An 18,979-nucleotide genomic window follows, 5' to 3' on the forward strand; every position below is an offset into this window, starting at 1 on the left:
AATGCATAATGTACAGACAAAGGTATGGATGTGATCACAGTTGAGGTAAACCTAGGCATTGAGTGACGATGAGATAGGTATTGTCTCTACAGACATTAATTAAACCAGGTGAGGTCACCTTATGTGTGGGAGGTGGGACAAGAGGGTTAGCTGAGGCATATAGAGCAGGGCTGGAGGCTCTACAGTGAAATAAGACAATAATCACTAACCAAAACAGGTATGGCATATCAAGAAGCTGATTAAACAGCATGATCATTAAACAGGTGGACCTTGTGCTAGGGACAATAAAAGGCCACATGATGACTGCAGGAATGTCCACCAGAGCTGTTGCCAGAGAATTGAACGTTCATTTCTTTAACATACGCAAACTCCTTTTAGATTATTTGGCAGTAAGCCCAACCGGCCTCACAAGTGCAGACCAGGTGTATGGCATCGTGTGGGAAAGCGTTTTGCTCTCAACAGTGCCCAATGGTGGTGGTGGGGTTATGGTATGGGCAGGAGCCATAAACTAGACAACGAACACAATTGCAATTTATCAACGGCAATTTGAATGCATAGTGATACCGTGATGAGATCCTGAGGCCCATTGTTGTACCATTCATCTGCCTCAATCACCTCATGTTTGAGCATGACAATGCCCAGTTCCTGGAAGCTGAAAATGTCCCAGTTCTTCCATGGCCTCCATACTCAGACATGTCACCCATTGAGCATGTTTGGGACGCTCTGGATCAACGTATGCAACAGCATGTTCCAGTTCCTGTCAATATTCAGTAACTTTGTACAGCCATTGAAGAGAAGTGGGACAAAATTCCACAGGCCACAATAAACAGCCTGATCAACTCTATGCGAAGGAGATGTCGCGCTGCATGAGGCAAATGGCGGTCACACCAGATACGGACTTGTTTTCTGATCCAGTCACCTACCTAAAAAAAAAGTGTGTGACCAACAGATGCATATCTGTTTCCCAGTCATGTGAAATCCATAGATTAGGGCCTAATGCATTTTCAATGACCTGGATTTCCTTATATGAACTGTAACTCAGTAAAATCTTTTAAATTGTTGCGTTTATATTTTTCTTAACTAATGTGCACTTAACTAATGTAATACATACTCATGTTAAGATACAGGAAGGAAGAAGGATCTTTCAGAGTTCTGTGAAGAACTGCAAATCAAAAAGGATCTTGCTACTGTACTGAACTTGCCATAATATCAAACTCTAGAACATAGCTTTTTACACAAAAAGACAAATAACTTGTTTCAGATTATCATTGAAAAATGTTGCATAACAAAATCATTTATTTGATAAATACAGGCATTTGACAGAGTATTATCAAACAAAACATTAAAAACACAATCGACCATTCATTACATAACAAGCACAAGTAAACAAGATTTTTATAAAAACACTAAAAAGACACTTCCCTCAAGCCATGATATTTACATGTTTGCATATTTCTAAATACTTGATTTTCATAACAATTATGGATAACTTAAAAGCAAAAATACAGGCAGCTTTAGACTCATACAGAACTAAGTCTTTCTCAGGAGCAAAATAGCCCAACAACTCAAAACAAATCTAACTTATTAATTTCAGACCCAATCAAGTCATTTTGGTTGTATTAATTAAAACTAAAGAGAACAGAACCAATCATTTGAAGTGCTAGTGGAGTAAGAGGTATGATGGTGAATGTCAAAAGTGAGTTCCTAGTGGTCTTTTCACCACTAGGGTAGGGTCAACACATGCTGTCATAGAAGATCTCACAGGATGTGAAATCTGACTCAGTAATAAATAAGGTATGGCATGATGTCTTGGTAAATCACATTTTGAAAAAAGGTTGTGTGTCTTCTAAACCAGTACAATGTACAGGGAAATAACAATTTTGTACATGAAACCAAAATCAATATCACAAACCAAAATCAATGTCTCAAAGCATAGCGTAAACTGCTCTGAGCAAAGTCAAAGGCCATGCAGTGTATGTATGTGTATAGTTGGTGATCATTACAAAATAGAGCTTAGCATCTGTTGGATAAGACTCAGACTGGCGACGGCTTTCATTTGTCCCAGGACACACAAAGTACATGTATGGCTGTCAATAACATCAGATCAGCACCAAAAGAAACATACTACATATGCAGTCAATGATAATTCAATTCACAATTATATCTCAGGAGGAAGTATTTCAGATACAAATGTATCCTTGCAGTGCTTTTAGCACTATTAGTGCCATTATTCTAAGGCAGTCAGTCCATTAAATTTACTGTAAACTGTTCTTTTTGACAGCCAAAGGGATGATCAGTTGTCTGTTTGCAGGCCATGGCTAAACGTACCGTGAAGTAGCCAATCCAAAGGTGGGATGAAAGATGGTAGTGCAGAGGTCAGGTAGTCATCAGTGCGATGGCGACATGTTTTGTCTTGTCCCAGAGTGTGACTCCTTCCCACCAAACACAGACATATGCACACCAAACACAGACATATGCACACCATACACAGACATACAACAAACCAGCACTATATCGACCCATCATGGCTAAGAGTCTTTGAGCATGTTGATGTGTGCGTAGATCTTAAGTGCAGGTCCCAGTTTAATATTCATGGCACTCATAAGGTGGTCCTCTTTCAGTAGGAGCATGGCCTGTCCATCTATCTCCTGCGAGCGGAACTCATCTGCTATCTCCTGGCAGCCTAGGAAGAACAAGCCACAGTGAACCAGTTAAATAATGCTGCTACTCTGTGTTATCTATGCAGTCACTTTAATAACTCTACCTACATGCACATATTACCTCAACAAACCGGTGCCCCCGCACATTGACTCTGTACCGGTACCACTCCGGTATAGTCTCTCGTTATTGTTATTTTATATTGCTCTTTAATTACTTGTTACTTTTATTTCTTATTCATATTTTTTTAAACTGCATTGTTGGTTAGTGAAATGCTTATTTACAAGCCCCTGAGGTCTACACCTGTTGTATTTGGCGCATGTGACTAATAATTTGACCATCTAATTTCAAAGACAATTCATGAGCACTGTCTACATTAGACAATCCACAGATTAATTAATAAACTTTTTTCATCCCCAGGGGGGAAATAAGCATACTATCACTACTACAACATACCTTCAAAATAATGTAGTTATGGTGTAGGCCTAACTAAATACCCGAATATACACTGCTCAAAGAAATAAAGGGAACACTAAAATAACACATGCTAGATCTGAATTAATGAAATATTTCTTTACATAGTTGAATGTGCAGACAACAAAATCACACAAAAATGATCAATGGAAATCAAATTTATCAACCCATGGAGGTCTGGATTTGGAGTCACACTCAAAATTAAAGTGGAAAACCACACTACAGGCTGATCCAACGCAACACGTTGCACCACAGACTGTCCAGGAGTTGGCGGATGCTTTAGTCCAGGTCTGGGAGGAGATCCCTCAGGAGACCATCCGCCACCTCATCAGGAGCATTTTTTTATTTTTTATTTTACCTTTATTTAACCAGGTAGGCAAGTTGAGAACAAGTTCTCATTTACAATTGCGACCTGGCCAAGATAAAGCAAAGCAGTTCGACAGATAAAACGACACAGAGTTACACATGGAGTAAAAACAAACATACAGTCAATATTGCAGTATAAACAAGTCTATATACAATGTGAGCAAATGAGGTGAGAAGGGAGGTAAAGGCAAAAAAGGCCATGATGGCAAAGTAAATACAATATAGCAAGTAAAATACTGGAATGGTAGTTTTGCAATGGACGAATGTGCAAAGTAGAAATAAAAAGATAATGGGGTGCAAAGGAGCAAAATAAATAAATAAATTAAAATTAAATACAGTTGGGAAAGAGGTAGTTGTTTGGGCTAAATTATAGGTGGGCTATGTACAGGTGCAGTAATCTGTGAGCTGCTCTGACAGTTGGTGCTTAAAGCTAGTGAGGGAGATAAGTGTTTCCAGTTTCAGAGATTTTTGTAGTTCGTTCCAGTCATTGGCAGCAGAGAACTGGAAGGAGAGGCGGCCAAAGAAAGAATTGGTTTTGGGGGTGACTAGAGAGATATACCTGCTGGAGCGTGTGCTACAGGTGGGAGATGCTATGGTGACCAGCGAGCTGAGATAAGGGGGGACTTTACCTAGCAGGGTCTTGTAGATGACATGGAGCCAGTGGGTTTGGCGACGAGTATGAAGCGAGGGCCAGCCAACGAGAGCGTACAGGTCGCAATGGTGGGTAGTATATGGGGCTTTGGTGATAAAACGGATTGCACTGTGATAGACTGCATCCAATTTGTTGAGTAGGGTATTGGAGGCTATTTTGTAAATGACATCGCCAAAGTCGAGGATTGGTAGGATGGTCAGTTTTACAAGGGTATGTTTGGCAGCATGAGTGAAGGATGCTTTGTTGCGAAATAGGAAGCCAATTCTAGATTTAACTTTGGATTGGAGATGTTTGATATGGGTCTGGAAGGAGAGTTTACAGTCTAACCAGACACCTAAGTATTTGTAGTTGTCCACGTATTCTAAGTCAGAGCCGTCCAGAGTAGTGATGTTGGACAGGCGGGTAGGTGCAGGTAGCGATCGGTTGAAGAGCATGCATTTAGTTTTACTTGTATTTAAGAGCAATTGGAGGCCACGGAAGGAGAGTTGTATGGCATTGAAGCTTGCCTGGAGGGTTGTTAACACAGTGTCCAAAGAAGGGCCGGAAGTATACAGAATGGTGTCGTCTGCGTAGAGGTGGATCAGGGACTCACCAGCAGCAAGAGCGACCTCATTGATGTATACAGAGAAGAGAGTCGGTCCAAGAATTGAACCCTGTGGCACCCCCATAGAGACTGCCAGAGGTCCGGACAGCAGACCCTCCGATTTGACACACTGAACTCTATCAGAGAAGTAGTTGGTGAACCAGGCGAGGCAATCATTTGAGAAACCAAGGCTGTCGAGTCTGCCGATGAGGATATGGTGATTGACAGAGTCGAAAGCCTTGGCCAGATCAATGAATACGGCTGCACAGTAATGTTTCTTATCGATGGCGGTTAAGATATCGTTTAGGACCTTGAGCGTGGCTGAGGTGCACCCATGACCAGCTCTGAAACCAGATTGCATAGCAGAGAAGGTATGGTGAGATTCGAAATGGTCGGTAATCTGTTTGTTGACTTGGCTTTCGAAGACCTTAGAAAGGCACGGTAGGATAGATATAGGTCTGTAGCAGTTTGGGTCAAGAGTGTCCCCCCCTTTGAAGAGGGGGATGACCGCAGCTGCTTTCCAATCTTTGGGAATCTCAGACGACACGAAAGAGAGGTTGAACAGGCTAGTAATAGGGGTGGCAACAATTTCGGCAGATAATTTTAGAAAGAAAGGGTCCAGATTGTCTAGCCCGGCTGATTTGTAGGGGTCCAGATTTTGCAGCTCTTTCAGAACATCAGCTGAATGGATTTGGGAGAAGGAGAAATGGGGAAGGCTTGGGCGAGTTGCTGTTGGGGGTGCAGTGCTGTTGTCCGGGGTAGGAGTAGCCAGGTGGAAAGCATGGCCAGCCGTAGAAAAATGCTTATTGAAATTCTCAATTATGGTGGATTTATCAGTGGTGACAGTGTTTCCTATCTTCAGTGCAGTGGGCAGCTGGGAGGAGGTGTTCTTATTCTCCATGGACTTTACAGTGTCCCAGAACTTTTTTGAGTTAGTGTTGCAGGAAGCAAATTTCTGCTTGAAAAAGCTAGCCTTGGCTTTTCTAACTGCCTGTGTATAATGATTTCTAGCTTCCCTGAACAGCTGCATATCACGGGGGCTGTTCGATGCTAATGCAGAACGCCATAGGATGTTTTTGTGTTGGTTAAGGGCAGTCAGGTCTGGGGAGAACCAAGGGCTATATCTGTTCCTGGTTCTAAATTTCTTGAATGGGGCATGTTTATTTAAGAAGGTTAGGAAGGCATTTTAAAAAAATATCCAGGCATCCTCTACTGACGGGATGAGATCAATATCCTTCCAGGATACCCCGGCCAGGTCGATTAGAAAGGCCTGCTCGCAGAAGTGTTTCAGGGAGCGTTTTACAGTGATGAGTGGAGGTCGTTTGACCGCTGACCCATTACGGATGCAGGCAATGAGGCAGTGATCGCTGAGATCTTGGTTGAAGACAGCAGAGGTGTATTTAGAGGGGAAGTTGGTTAGGATGATATCTATGAGGGTGCCCGTGTTTAAGGTTTTGGGGAGGTACCTGGTAGGTTCATTGATTATTTGTGTGAGATTGAGGGCATCAAGTTTAGATTGTAGGATGGCTGGGGTGTTAAGCATGTTCCAGTTTAGGTCGCCTAGCAGCACGAACTCTGAAGATAGATGGGGGGCAATCAGTTCACATATGGTGTCCAGAGCACAGCTGGGGGCAGAGGGTGGTCTATAGCAGGCGGCAACGGTGAGAGACTTGTTTTTAGAGAGGTGGATTTTTAAAAGTAGAAGTTCAAATTGTTTGGGTACAGACCTGGATAGTAGGACAGAACTCTGCAGGCTATCTTTGCAGTAAATTGCAACACCGCCCCCTTTGGCAGTTCTATCTTGTCTGAAAATGTTGTAGTTTGGAATTAAAACTTCAGAATTTTTGGTGGTCTTCCTAAGCCAGGATTCAGACACAGCTAGAACATCCGGGTTGGCAGAGTGTGCTAAAGCAGTGAATAGAACAAACTTAGGGAGGAGGCTTCTAATGTTAACATGCATGAAACCAAGGCTATTACGGTTACAGAAGTCGTCAAAAGAGAGCGCCTGGGGAATAGGAGTGGAGCTAGGCACTGCAGGGCCTGGATTCACCTCTACATCGCCAGAGGAACATAGGAGGAGTAGAATAAGGGTACGGCTAAAAGCTATGAGAATTGGTCGTCTAGAACGTCTGGAACATAGAGTAAAAGGAGGTTTCTGGGGGCGATAAAATAGCATCAAGGTATAATGTACAGACAAATGTATGGTAGGATGTGAATACAGTGGAGGTAAACCTAGGTATTGAGTGATGATGAGAGAGATATTGTCTCTAGAAACATCGTTGAAACCAGGAGATGTCATTGCATGTGTGGGTGGTGGAACTAATAGGTTGGATAAGGTATAGTGAGCAGGACTAGAGGCTCTACAGTGAAATAAGCCAATAAACACTAACCAGAACAGAAATGGACAAGACATATTGACATTAAGGATAGGCATGCTTAGTCGGGTGATCAAAAGGGTCCGGTGAGTGGAGAGGTTGGTTGGTGATTTAGACAGCTAGCCAGGGCATCGGTAGCAAGCTAGCATAGGATGGAGGTCTGTTAGCCACCCCTTACGTTCCGTCAGTAGATTAGTGGGGTTCCGTGTGGTAGAGGGGATTAATCCAAATCACACAACAACAAAAATAAAAACAATAGATATAGTTATAGAGGCCCAAGAAGAAAAGATAATAATAATAATAAAAAAATAATAATAAAAAATAAAAAAATAATAATAAAAAATTGTCCGATTGTCTATTCAGATAGCTGTCTTACCGGCTGCTAACGGTTAGCAGGCCGCAGATGGGCGTTCAGGTAACGTCGCGACGGAGGAGCCGGCCGAATAACTCCTTCGGGTAGATAACGTCGGCAGTCCAGTTGTGAAGGCCCGGTGGGGCTCCGCGAAGGCAGTAAAACGGGTCCGGATAGGTGACTGCAGCCCAGGTGTGATTGATGGAACTCAGGAGTGATTGACGGAGCTTGCTAGCTCCGGAATAATTGATGTTTGCTCCGGAATCGACGAAGGCCGATGGTCACACGGATAGCAGCTAGCTAGCTGTGAGATCCGGGTATGAATGTCCAGGGACATGGAGAGAAAAATTGGTCCGGTATGTTCCGTTCCGAGCCGCGCTGCGCCGTACAGAACTGGCGATAGATTTTCGAGCTAAAGGATAGCTGATGACCACAAACCGTGGTTAGCTGAATATTAACGATTTGCCAGTAAAGGAGCTAACTAGCTTCTGAACTAGCTTCTGGATTAGCTTCTGGCTAGTTTCAGGCTAGCTTCTTGGAGTTTCTGGCTAGCTTCTTGGAGGATTACAGATCTGAGGTAAATAATACTTTTTTATAAATATACATTGGTGAGGCGGGTTGCAGGAGAGTGTTTTGAAGATGAGTTGATGGAAAATAAAAATAAAAATAAAATGTGTGTGAAAAAGTTGTAAATATATATATATATACAGGACACGACAAGACGAGGACAAAAGACGTCTGAACTGCTATGCCACCTTGGAGATCCAAATCATACACTATACACTATACACTACAGCATTTTCCTTAACCGTGTTTTGTCTTCTCTTCACAGGTCAAAGAAGTTCAAGAAGAAGAAGACTATGAAGAACCGCAAGCTGTCAGCGAGCGACTCCAGCAGCGATGGGTCAGAGGAGGAGGACACCAAAGCATGCCCAGGCATTGGTGGGTGGAGCGAGACATGATTTCCCAGATGTGCTCAATTGGATTCAGGTCTGGGGAACGGGCAGGCCAGTCCATAGCATCAATGCCTTCCTCTTGCAGGAACTGCTGAAACACTCCAGCCACATGAGGTCTAGCATTGTCTTGCATTAGGAGGAACCCAGGGCCAACCGCACCAGCATATGGTCTCACAAGAGGTCTGAGGATCTTATCTCGGTACCTAATGGCAGTCAGGCTACCTCTGGCGAGCACATGGAGGGCTGTGCAGCCCCCCAAAGAAATGCCACACCATGACTGACCCACCGCCAAACCGGTCATGCTGGAAGATGTTGCAGGCAGCAGAACATTCTCCACGGTGTCTCCAGACTCTGTCACGTGTGCTCAGTGTGAACCTGCTTTCATCTGTGAAGAGCACAGGGCGCCAGTGGCGAATTTGCCAATCTTGGTGTTGTCTGGCAAATGCCAAATGTCCTGCACGGTGTTGGGCTGTAAGTACAACCCCCACCTGTGGACGTCGGGCCCTCATACCACCCTCATGGAGTCTGTTTCTGACCGTTTGAGCAGACACATGCACATTTGTGGCCTGCTGGAGGTCATTTTGCAGGTCTCTGGCAGTGCTCCTCCTGCTCCTCCTTGCACAAAGGCAGAAGTGGTCCTGCTGCTGGATTGTTGCCTTCCTACGGCCTCCTCCACATCCCCTGATGTACTGGCCTGTCTCCTGGTAGCGCCTCCATGCTCTGGACACTACGCTGACAGACACAGCAAACCTTCTTGCCACAGCTCGCATTGATGTTCCATCCTGGATGAGCTGCACTACCTGAGCCACTTGTGTGGGTTGTAGACTCCTTCTCATGCTACCACTAGAGTGAAAGCACCGCCAGCATTCAAAAGTGACCAAAACATCAGCCAGGAAGCATAGGAACTGAGAAGTGGTCTGTGGTCACCACCTGCAGAACCACTCCTTTATTGGGGGTGTCTTGCTAATTGCCTATCATTTCCACCTGTTGTCTATTCCATTTGACCAACAGCATGTGAAATGTATTGTCCATCAGTGTTGCTTCCTAAGTGGACAGTTTGATTTCACAGAAGTGTGATTGACTTGGAGTTACATTGTGTTGTTTAAGTGTTCCCTTTATTTTTTTTAGCAGTGTATATACACACTTTTGTGTGTGTGTGGGTGTATATGTAGACACCCCTTCAAATTAGTGGATTCGGCTATTTCAGCCACACCCATTGCTGACAGGTATATAAAATAGAGTACACAGCCATGCAATCTCCTGGGACCACTGGTTCTCAACCCCGGCCCTGTGGACCCAAAGGGCTGCACATTTTTGTTTCAGGCATTTAAAAAAATATATTTTAGCACTACACAGCTGATTCAAATGATAGTCATCTTGAGTCAGGTGTGTAATGCTAGGGCAAAAACAAAAATGTGCACCCCTTTGGATCCCAAGGACCAGGATTGAGAACCACTGCCATAGACAAATTGGCCTTACTGAAGAGATCAATGACTTGCAACGTGGCACAGTTATAGGATGCCACCTTTCCAACAAGTCAGTTTATCACATTTCTGCCCTGCTAGAGCCGCACCGGTCAACTGTAAGTGTTGATATTGTAAAGTAGAAACGTCTTGAAGCAACGATGGCTACCACAAAGTGGTAGGCTACATAAGCTCACAGAACGGGACCGCTGAGTGATGAAGCACGTAGCAACACTCACTACAAAGTTGCCTCAAAGCAACATCAGCAGAAGAACTGTTCATCAGGAGTTTCATAAAATGGGTTTCCATGGCCGAGCAGCCGCACACAAGACAAAAATTAGCAGCACACAAGCCTAAGATCACCATGCGCAATGCCAAGCGTCGGCTGGAGTAGTGTAACGCTCGCAACCACTGGACTGGAGCAGTGGAAACACATTCTATGGAGTGATGAATCATGCTTCACCATCTGGCAGTCCGACGGACGAATCTGGGTTAGGCGGATGCCAGGAGAATGTTACCTGCCCCAATGCATAGTGCCAACTGTAAAGTTTGGTGGAGGAGGAGTAATGGTTTAGGGCCGTTTTTTCATGATTCGGGCTAGGCCCCTTAGTTCCAGTGAAGTGAAATAACGCTACAGCATACAATGACAATCTAGATGATTCTGTGCTTCAACTTAGTGGCAACAGTTCTGGGAATGCCCTTTCCTGTTTCAGCATGACAATGCCTCCGTGCACAAAGCAAGGTCCATACAGAAATGGTTGGTCGAGATAGGTGTGGAAGAACTTGACTGGCCTGCACAGAGCCCTGACCTCAACCCCATCGAACACCTTTGGGATGAATTGGAAAGCTGACTGCAAGCCAAGCCTAATTGCCCAACCTCATTAATGCTCGTGGCTCACTAGTCCTCGAAGCAATGTTCCAATATCTAGTGGAAAGCCTTCCCAGAAGAGTAGAGGCTATTATAGCATCAAAGGGGGAGTCTGTGTGTGTGTGTGTGTGGGGGGGGGGGGGTCCAACTCCATATTAATGCCCATGATTTTGGAATGATGTTCAATGAGCAGGTGTCCAAATACTTTTGGTCATGTAGTGTTTGTATGAGACTGACCTGGAAGGGAGTGGATAAACTCGTAGACTTCTTCTACATTCCACTTGGTGGAGTCGTTGGGCAGGAAGTGCTGAGTGAGGAGTGGCAGCTCTCTGCCTCGGGGGGCCTCTTGGTCTGAGCCTCTCCCTGCCTGGTGTGACAACACCTGGGGTGCTGTGGGACCTGAGCTGGCTCCTGACAGGGGTGACAGAGGCTCCTCATAGCTGGACATGTCTGAGCAGGGGCTGGACTCCTCCTGGCTGGGTTGGGAGGGGAGCGGGGAGGACACTGAACCTCCCTGAGTCTGCTGGGGTGTAGGGGAAAGCTTCTGTAACATAAAACCCATGAGTCAGCCCTGGTGTCACTGAGGGGAGCATGTTAATTCACAGGAGAGCTGTCCTGTCAGTGGAGAAGTAGGAGAGGATCCTACCTGCTTCTTAGGTTCGGCACTCTGGCGGCAGCTGTTGTGTGACCTTCTGCGCCAGCGGTTGGATGCTTTGCTCCTCTCTGGACGGAAGAGGCCTATCCGCTTAGTGCACCCAACATTATACCTATTCCACCACAACAACGATAATAGCTGTTATGGCCACTACCATCCCAAGACAACACTACTGAGAAGCTCTGACCCTGAGGGCTATAACCCAGTCAAAGCATAGAAAATGGCCCATCAAATGTGACTTACCTTTTCGCACACACCATGGAACAGAACCGTTTTGACCCCTTGAATTTGTAGGCAAAGTCCACCCAGCCACAGAATTCACATCTCAGTTTAGGGGCATCTGAATCCTCTTGGTCTTTTAATTCTGTGTGCAAATCAAAATAGTCGATCAACAACATCTCTTACAGCTGAATTGTTAGTATTTAGAAAGTCCATTATGGGGTTTATAGACAAATATCATGCCTTTAATCACTCCAGCCATGATCTCCCTTACCTTGAGGGGTCAGCTCCTCTGTCTCAGAGTCTGTGGTGTTGGTGGGGTTACTAACAGGGGTCTTGTCTGGGTCAGAGGAGAGCTGCTCATGCAGCTTCTTTGGGCTGTCCATCATTACAGGCAACCGCTCAATCTGGTTAAGACAGAGGGTGACACATGAATGCTACTCTTTCCAAGCTATGACAGTAATACTACAATGGCAAGCTTACCATGCAGTGTCCATAAGCTATAATAAAGCCCGAGAAAAGACTTGTGCAGCAAACATCCACTAGGATGCCATCTTTGATCAGAATGATAACACTGGGAAGGTGGTCTTAACATTTGTGCACCTTCTTTCAAAGACATCTCTGTATACACTGCTTTGGAACTACAGTAGGCTACTAGAATTCATTACTAAGTTAACCAATAGAAAGGCATTGCCCTTTATCATTGCTTAGCACGGTAAGTGCAGTTGTATGATTGGCAATAAAAACAAACAATAGGGACATGCCCCTGTGGGAATGCACTCGAAATGGTGACATGTTGCTTACTGGTAGCTGCTAAGGAGTACCATGGGAGAGGGCACTTACAGGGAAGGGTTCAGCACCCTCCTGAATGACAAAGCCCTCAATGACGTGGGTGAGGACCTGGGGCTTGACGATGGCCTGGGGTGGCTTGTTCTCTCCATTCTGGGGGGTGCTGCCGGTCACAGTGGGTGCCTCGTTCTCATTTCCTGATGTCATGGCTGGGGGTGGTGTCTCAGGTGCAGCATTCAACCTCTTGGTAGTAGGGACTCCTGCCAATGACAAAACAAAGCAGTAGTTAACACATTGCATAATTTTCAATTATGTTGCCAAAATGTCTACACATTTTTTTTTTAATAGTAGATTCATTTGATTAATTTCACTTTAATTATGCTAAAATATTTATTCAGAGTATGTAGTTAACGTTCTCTGCTGTACAGTCGTTTAAGTACTCAAGCAAATTTGCATCATATACTGTATCTATCATCCACCTGCCAAATCATGTGCAAAGGGGTCCACTTCGAATATCAAGTGTTTGTAATGTCACTTACTAGACGCATATTATAGTTACTAATGTAAATTGATCACGATATCAAAATATGAAGAGAAAACAAACGGCTGTCAAAAGTAATTCGAGTAAAAAACATCGCTCATCTTTGACGGGTCGACCACTAGTTTGCAATTTTCAAAGCAAAAACACGTATGGCTACGGTAAACGAGTAACGTTAGTAGTTAGCTATGAATGAAAACAGCAGACGATTCGGTAGCTACTTGCAACAATGATAAACATTTTCAAAGTACTGCAAAGGTTAAACTGTCCCATCTCAAAAGTGAAATAACAAGAACTCGCTCACCAAACGTATTCCTGCCCGCTTCACTTGCGCTTTTTCCGATTCAATACAAAAACGCGCCGTCGCCTGCCTCTCTCATTGAAAGCGAGAATCCAGTCAACTGTACAAAGCAGGCAAGACAGAGCGGAGACGCTCGCTCGACCCAGCTCGAATTGTGAGAGGCAGGCAGAGCTGAAGAATGAAATACTTGAATAAGGTACCGCCCTTTTTTTTTCTCTCTCCATAGACAGGTACTCTGCTCATATATACTCAGCAAAAAAAAGAAAAAGAAACTACCCTTTTTCAGGACCCTGTCTTTCAGAGATAATTTGTAAAAATCCAAATAACTTCACAGATCTTAACTGTAAAGGGTTTAAACACTGTTTTCCTTGCTTGTTCAATGAACCATAAACAATTAATGAACATACACCTGTGGAATGGTCCTTAAGACACTAACGTAGGCAATTAAGGTCACAGTTATAAAAACTTAGTACACTGAAGAGGCCTTTCTACTGACTCAAAAAAACACAAAAAGAAAGATGCCCAGGGTCCCTGCTCATCTGTGTGAAGGTGGCTTAGGCATGCTGCAAGGAGGCATGAGGACAGCAGATGTGGCCAGGGCAATACATTTCAATGTCTGTACTGTGAAACTCCTAAGACAGCGCTACAGGGAGACAGGACGGACAGCTGATCGTCCTCGCAGTGGCAGACCACGTGTAACAACACCTGCACAGGATCGGTACATCCGAATATCACACCTGTGGGACAGGATGGCAACAACAACTGCCCGAGTTAAACCAGGAACGCACAATCCCTCCATCAGTGCTCAGACTGTCCACAATAGGTCGAGAGAGGCTGAACTGAGGGCTTGTAGGCCTGTTGTAAGGCAGGTCCTCACTAGACATCACCGGCAACAACGTCCCCTATGGGCACAAACCCAGCGTCGCTGGATCAGACAGACTGGCAAAAAGTGCTCTTCACTGACGAGTTGCGGTTTTGTCTCACCAGGCGTGATGGTCGGATTTGCGTTTATCGTCGAAGAAATGAGCGTTACACCGAGGCCTGTACTCTGGAGCGGGATCGATTTGGAGGTGGAGGGTCCGTCATGGTCTGGGGCGGTGTGTCACAGCATCATCGGACTGAGCTTGTTGTCGTTGCAGGCAATCTCAACGCAGTACGTTACAGGGAAGACATCCACCTCCCACTTGTGGTACCCTTCCTGCAGGCTCATCCTGACATGACCCTTAAGCATGACAATGCCACCAGCCATACTGCTCGTTCTGTGTTTAATTTCCTGCAAGACAGGAATGTCAGTGTTCCGCCATGGTCAGAGAAGAGCCCGGATCTCAATCCCATTGAGCATGTCTGGGACCTGTTGGATCGGAGGGTGAGGGCTGGGGTCATTCCCCCCAGAAATTTCTGGAAACTTGCAGGAGCCTTGGTGGAAGAGTGGGGTAACATCTCACAGCAAGAACGGGGAAATCTGGTGCAGTCCATGAGGAGGAGATGCAAAGCAGTACTTAATGCAGCTGGTGGCCACACCAGATACTAACTGTTACTTTTGATTTTGACTCCCTCTTTGTTCAGGGACACATTATTCCATTTCTGTTAGTCACATGTCTGTGGAACTTGTTCAGTATACGTCTCAGTTGTTGAATTTTGTTATGTTCATACAAATATTTACACATGTTAAGTTTGCTGAAAATAAACGCAGTTGACAGTGATAGGACGTTTCTTTTTTTATTTTCTTGAGTTTACTATTCAATTTCCACACATTAAAATAGAAACACTTCACTTATGTTGACATATACATTTCTGGTTCTTCTCACATCTATAATCTTAGCACTGAAAATTCACAGGTCTCAAATCTATCTGAATAACTACTGGCATACAGGAACCACTTTATACAAATGTAGGTCCTGTGGCCCAATGTTGCAGACAATTCTTGCAAACCATTTCCCTTTATATGGCAACATACTATACTGCACATTTCTTGGTATGTCTGTCGAAAGATGCACAATAAATACCATGGACTCCATTAAAACCAGGAGCAGTTGGCTATTCTGTAACTTTGGGATATGTTCAACCACTCAGCAGGCTCTGAATGTGTTGCAATCTGTTCCAAGCAGACAGCCAGTGGTCTTGCAGGCCTACCACTCTATTTTTAGACATCAAAGATAACTGTATGTTTATTTTGAACAAGTGGAGCACCTCAACTATGCATTCACACCCAAGCATAAAAAAGGAGCCTTGTGGGTTTAAATTTTTTCATTTTTACAAGAAAAGTAGCAATAAAAATGAAAGCTCTTAATATAATCTGCATGTTCAGCATTTTGAATGGGCCTTAGTGTGCGAGTGTAAGACTACCATCATAAAACACAGATTATTTTCCATTTGAGTGAAAGATAGATGGATAGATACACACATTTTCCTGACCATGATAATTTGACACATCTATCATTTAACTTTCCTTGACTGGAACACTTTTCACTTCTCCTCAATGGTCCCATTGGGGATAATCAGACAAAATTCTTCACCCTGACTCAAAACGACGAGCACAGCTTACAATAAATAATAAGACAACAGATCTGCCTCCACACCTGGAGAGCAGTACATAGCAGAGCGACTGATCTTTGGTCTGGTTCTCCAAAGTTGTAATTGGTTGCAAATATGATATGACAACAATAGACCTCTAGTTACAGTCCTGCCTCTAGGCAACATAACTAAGAAAGTGGGTGATAAAAACTTGTTAACTTATTAAAACCAAAAGTCCTGTTACCTTGTGGTTGGCTGATGATAACTGGGTCAGTCTTGGGCTGCTCTGCTGGCTTGGTGGCTTGTGGTGGAGACGGGGCAGAGGGGGTAAATGGAGTGGGCTGCTGCTCTACACTGGGAGTTGGGCAGAGCTCCCTGACCACCAATGACTTTGGCTTCTCCTGTCCTTTACTGTTCTGGACCAATCGGGAAGCCTGGAAGCCCGTAATAGAATAGAGAGAGAAGGGAGAAAGAGTTTAGTGAAACACAATATTTGACTATTGATTAGAAATTACTGATATATAGTATTTTGTTTACTGATTCATTGTATATTGTGAGAGAGTGATCCTCTTCCATTTCCATACTTCTTGTTGTTACTGCTGTGTACTCACCTGTGAGAGCGCTGGTTGTATCTGGAGGTTGATGGCTGTGAGTTGCACTGGCTGGGCTTTGGTCTGGCTCAGGCTGGAGTGGAGAGCATGTGGGCTGATGGTGGAGTGGAAGATGGTTGCCTGCTGGCTGGGTGTAGAGGGCTGGTGGTGAGAGGCAGGCTTGGGCAGCACAGGGACAGGGCCTGCCTGGCTGGGGGACTGGGGGACCAGGGAGGGAGTCTGCAGGTGGGGTTGGATGGAGGCAGTCTGCAGTAGCTGTCCCTGGGTCCTCTGGGAAGCATGGGTCTGCTGGATCACAAACTGCTGTTGCTTATGCTGCTGGACCAGGGAGTGGGAAGGGTGTATCTGGGTGTATGCTGGAACAGAAATCGAGAAATAGGATACATAAAAAATCTGACAGTTAAGTCTGTACACAAAAGGAAAATGGACTCTACCTAACTCAAAAAACAATTGAAGAGTGGAATAATGTTTTGTTTCTTTACTCTCCTTTGCCAGTAGTACACCTACTGTTGGCAAAATGTAACATCAAAGAGCACAAGACAGACTTGCCCTAAACCGTTGTCAAGGTTTTGACCAGACATTACTCACTAATGTCTCCAAAGGGTCTATCATCACCTGACAGGGTTTTTGCTGACAAAATTACAACCAGGACCCATATCTTCCCAGAACCAATCAAATACTGTCATTTAGTGAAAAGTGCTCTCCACACCGACAGAGTAGCCCCGGGCCAGACATGTGCAGTTGGAAAGCAAGAGGGCAATATAATAAAATAAAAAATGTTTAGCAGACGCTCTTATCCAGAGCGATTTAAAGGAGCAATTAGGGTTAAGTGCCTTGCCAAGGGCACATAGACATTTTTCACCTAGGCGGCTCGGGGATTCAAACCAGTGACCTTTCGGTTACAGGCTCAACGCTCTTAACTGCTAGGCTACCTGCCACCCCGGGCCAGACAGATGCAGGAATAAAACAAGAGGGTAATAAGAAGCCAATAATCTATGACATGCTGTATGTAGTTATCTGTGAATCAATCCCCCAAACCTTCAGTTTCCCAAGCAATTTTCCCTAGGAAACAATGAGGTTGGTTCTGGCCCTCATCATTACTGAAATATAGAGAAAGGGTTGTAATGCATCATCTCTCCTAGGAGCTGTTAAGCGGTTTGTCTCAGGAGTAAGCCCTATGGTCTTACAGTAGCTTCATGATTCTAGTAAACTAAAGGTGTCTAACATGAACCTTTGTGGATCTCTTTTGATTATGGATTGATGCCAAGGGGTCCCACCCCTTATCTGTATATTTTGTGTGGGATAGGCTCCATCTGGTCTGAATGTTTCTCTGTAACCACAATCTCTACCCTGCTGTGAAAATAGAGACGTTTCCATCCGGCAGAATTGCATGTCATTAGTTATTTATACCACAGGATCTGCTGGAAAGTGTTTGATTTTCACACGGCAAAACTCTATGTAAACCACAGCATGTGGTTAGCTATGGTTTCACTAAGTACAGGGTAAAGACCGACATCTTCCAGAAAGTATTATGATAAAAGCCCTGGACGGATACTCTCAATTACATGATAACACAGTAAAGTGTTACATTACATGATAACACAGTAAAGTGTTACATTACATGATAGCACCTACCACCCAGCCCTCATTAAGGATAAATAGAAAACAGAGGTTGTATAATAATGACTATCAATTCAGCAAATAGACCTAGCTACCCCCTGTGTGAACAGATGAGTGGATTTCCCAACCGGTGCTCACCGGATACAAGAAACAGAACTCAGAGTCCTGCTTGACAGCTTTTTCAAGCATTTTAATGAGTAACAGAGAAATGTCTTGGAAGGAGAGAAAGGGGATTCATTGAAATGCCTTTCTCCCTCAAGGCCTTGGGATTAAGGAGTGGAATGACTCAGTCCGGACCCCCCTCTATGGCCCCACTACGCTACCACTCCCCCATGCCTGTGTGTTGTTTCAGGATGTCTAGAGGAAATGTTTCAACAGCAGATCTTGGAAAATCCCTGAGTTTCTGCAATCGACTGCTGCTGCTTTAGTTTAGAAACCTCACCCACACATCAGTGTAAATCACTTTAACACATCTTAACACAGCTTGAGAAAAACTACTCATTGGCCAGCTTATTAGGTACACCTGTCTAGTACCGTGTCGGACCAACCTGTTGCCATGAAGGGATGCACCTGGTCAGCAACAATGTTCAGATATGCTGTGGCGTTGCTCAATTGGTATCAAGAGACCTAACGTGTGCCAGGAAAACATTCCCCACACCATTACACCACCACCGTTGACACCAGGCAGGATTGGGCCATGGACTCATGCTGCTTATGCCGAATCCTGACTGCCATCAGCATGACACAACAGGAACCGGGATTCGTCGGCCCAGGCAATGTTTTTCCACTCCTCAATTGTCCAGTGTTAGTGATCTCTTGCTTCTTCTTGTTTTTAGCTGATAGAACTGGAAACAGGTGTGGTCGTCTGCTGCAATAGCCCATCCGTGACAAGGACCGACGAGTTGTGCGCTCCGAGATGCCATTCTGCACACCGCGGTTGTAATTTGCCCGTTTGTGGCCTGCCTGTTTGCTTGCACAATTATTG

The 18,979-nt window shown here is 44.6% G+C and overlaps 1 protein-coding gene across 12 annotated transcripts in view; it reads right to left on the reverse strand.

Annotated features, from left to right (window-relative positions):
• Positions 1 to 1,262: 1,262 nt before the first annotated feature.
• LOC109896830 (polyhomeotic-like protein 2) overlaps positions 1,263 to 18,979 on the reverse strand; it is a 75,032-nt gene continuing 57,315 nt past the window's right edge. For all 12 annotated transcript variants that reach the window (XM_031808162.1, XM_020491253.2, XM_020491234.2 and 9 more), the window contains 8 exons: positions 16,375 to 16,730; positions 16,008 to 16,197; positions 12,465 to 12,670; positions 11,896 to 12,028; positions 11,646 to 11,766; positions 11,394 to 11,514; positions 10,985 to 11,291; positions 1,263 to 2,683 (listed from right to left, as the gene is read on the reverse strand). In XM_031808162.1, the coding sequence (XP_031664022.1) occupies positions 2,529 to 2,683; positions 10,985 to 11,291; positions 11,394 to 11,514; positions 11,646 to 11,766; positions 11,896 to 12,028; positions 12,465 to 12,670; positions 16,008 to 16,197; positions 16,375 to 16,730 (1,589 nt within the window). In that variant the 3' untranslated portion in view covers positions 1,263 to 2,528. The remainder of the gene's footprint in view (positions 2,684 to 10,984; positions 11,292 to 11,393; positions 11,515 to 11,645; positions 11,767 to 11,895; positions 12,029 to 12,464; positions 12,671 to 16,007; positions 16,198 to 16,374; positions 16,731 to 18,979) is intronic.

The sequence above is a fragment of the Oncorhynchus kisutch genome, linkage group LG1 (genome assembly GCF_002021735.2).
Source record: "Oncorhynchus kisutch isolate 150728-3 linkage group LG1, Okis_V2, whole genome shotgun sequence".
Classification (NCBI taxonomy): domain Eukaryota; kingdom Metazoa; phylum Chordata; class Actinopteri; order Salmoniformes; family Salmonidae; genus Oncorhynchus; species Oncorhynchus kisutch.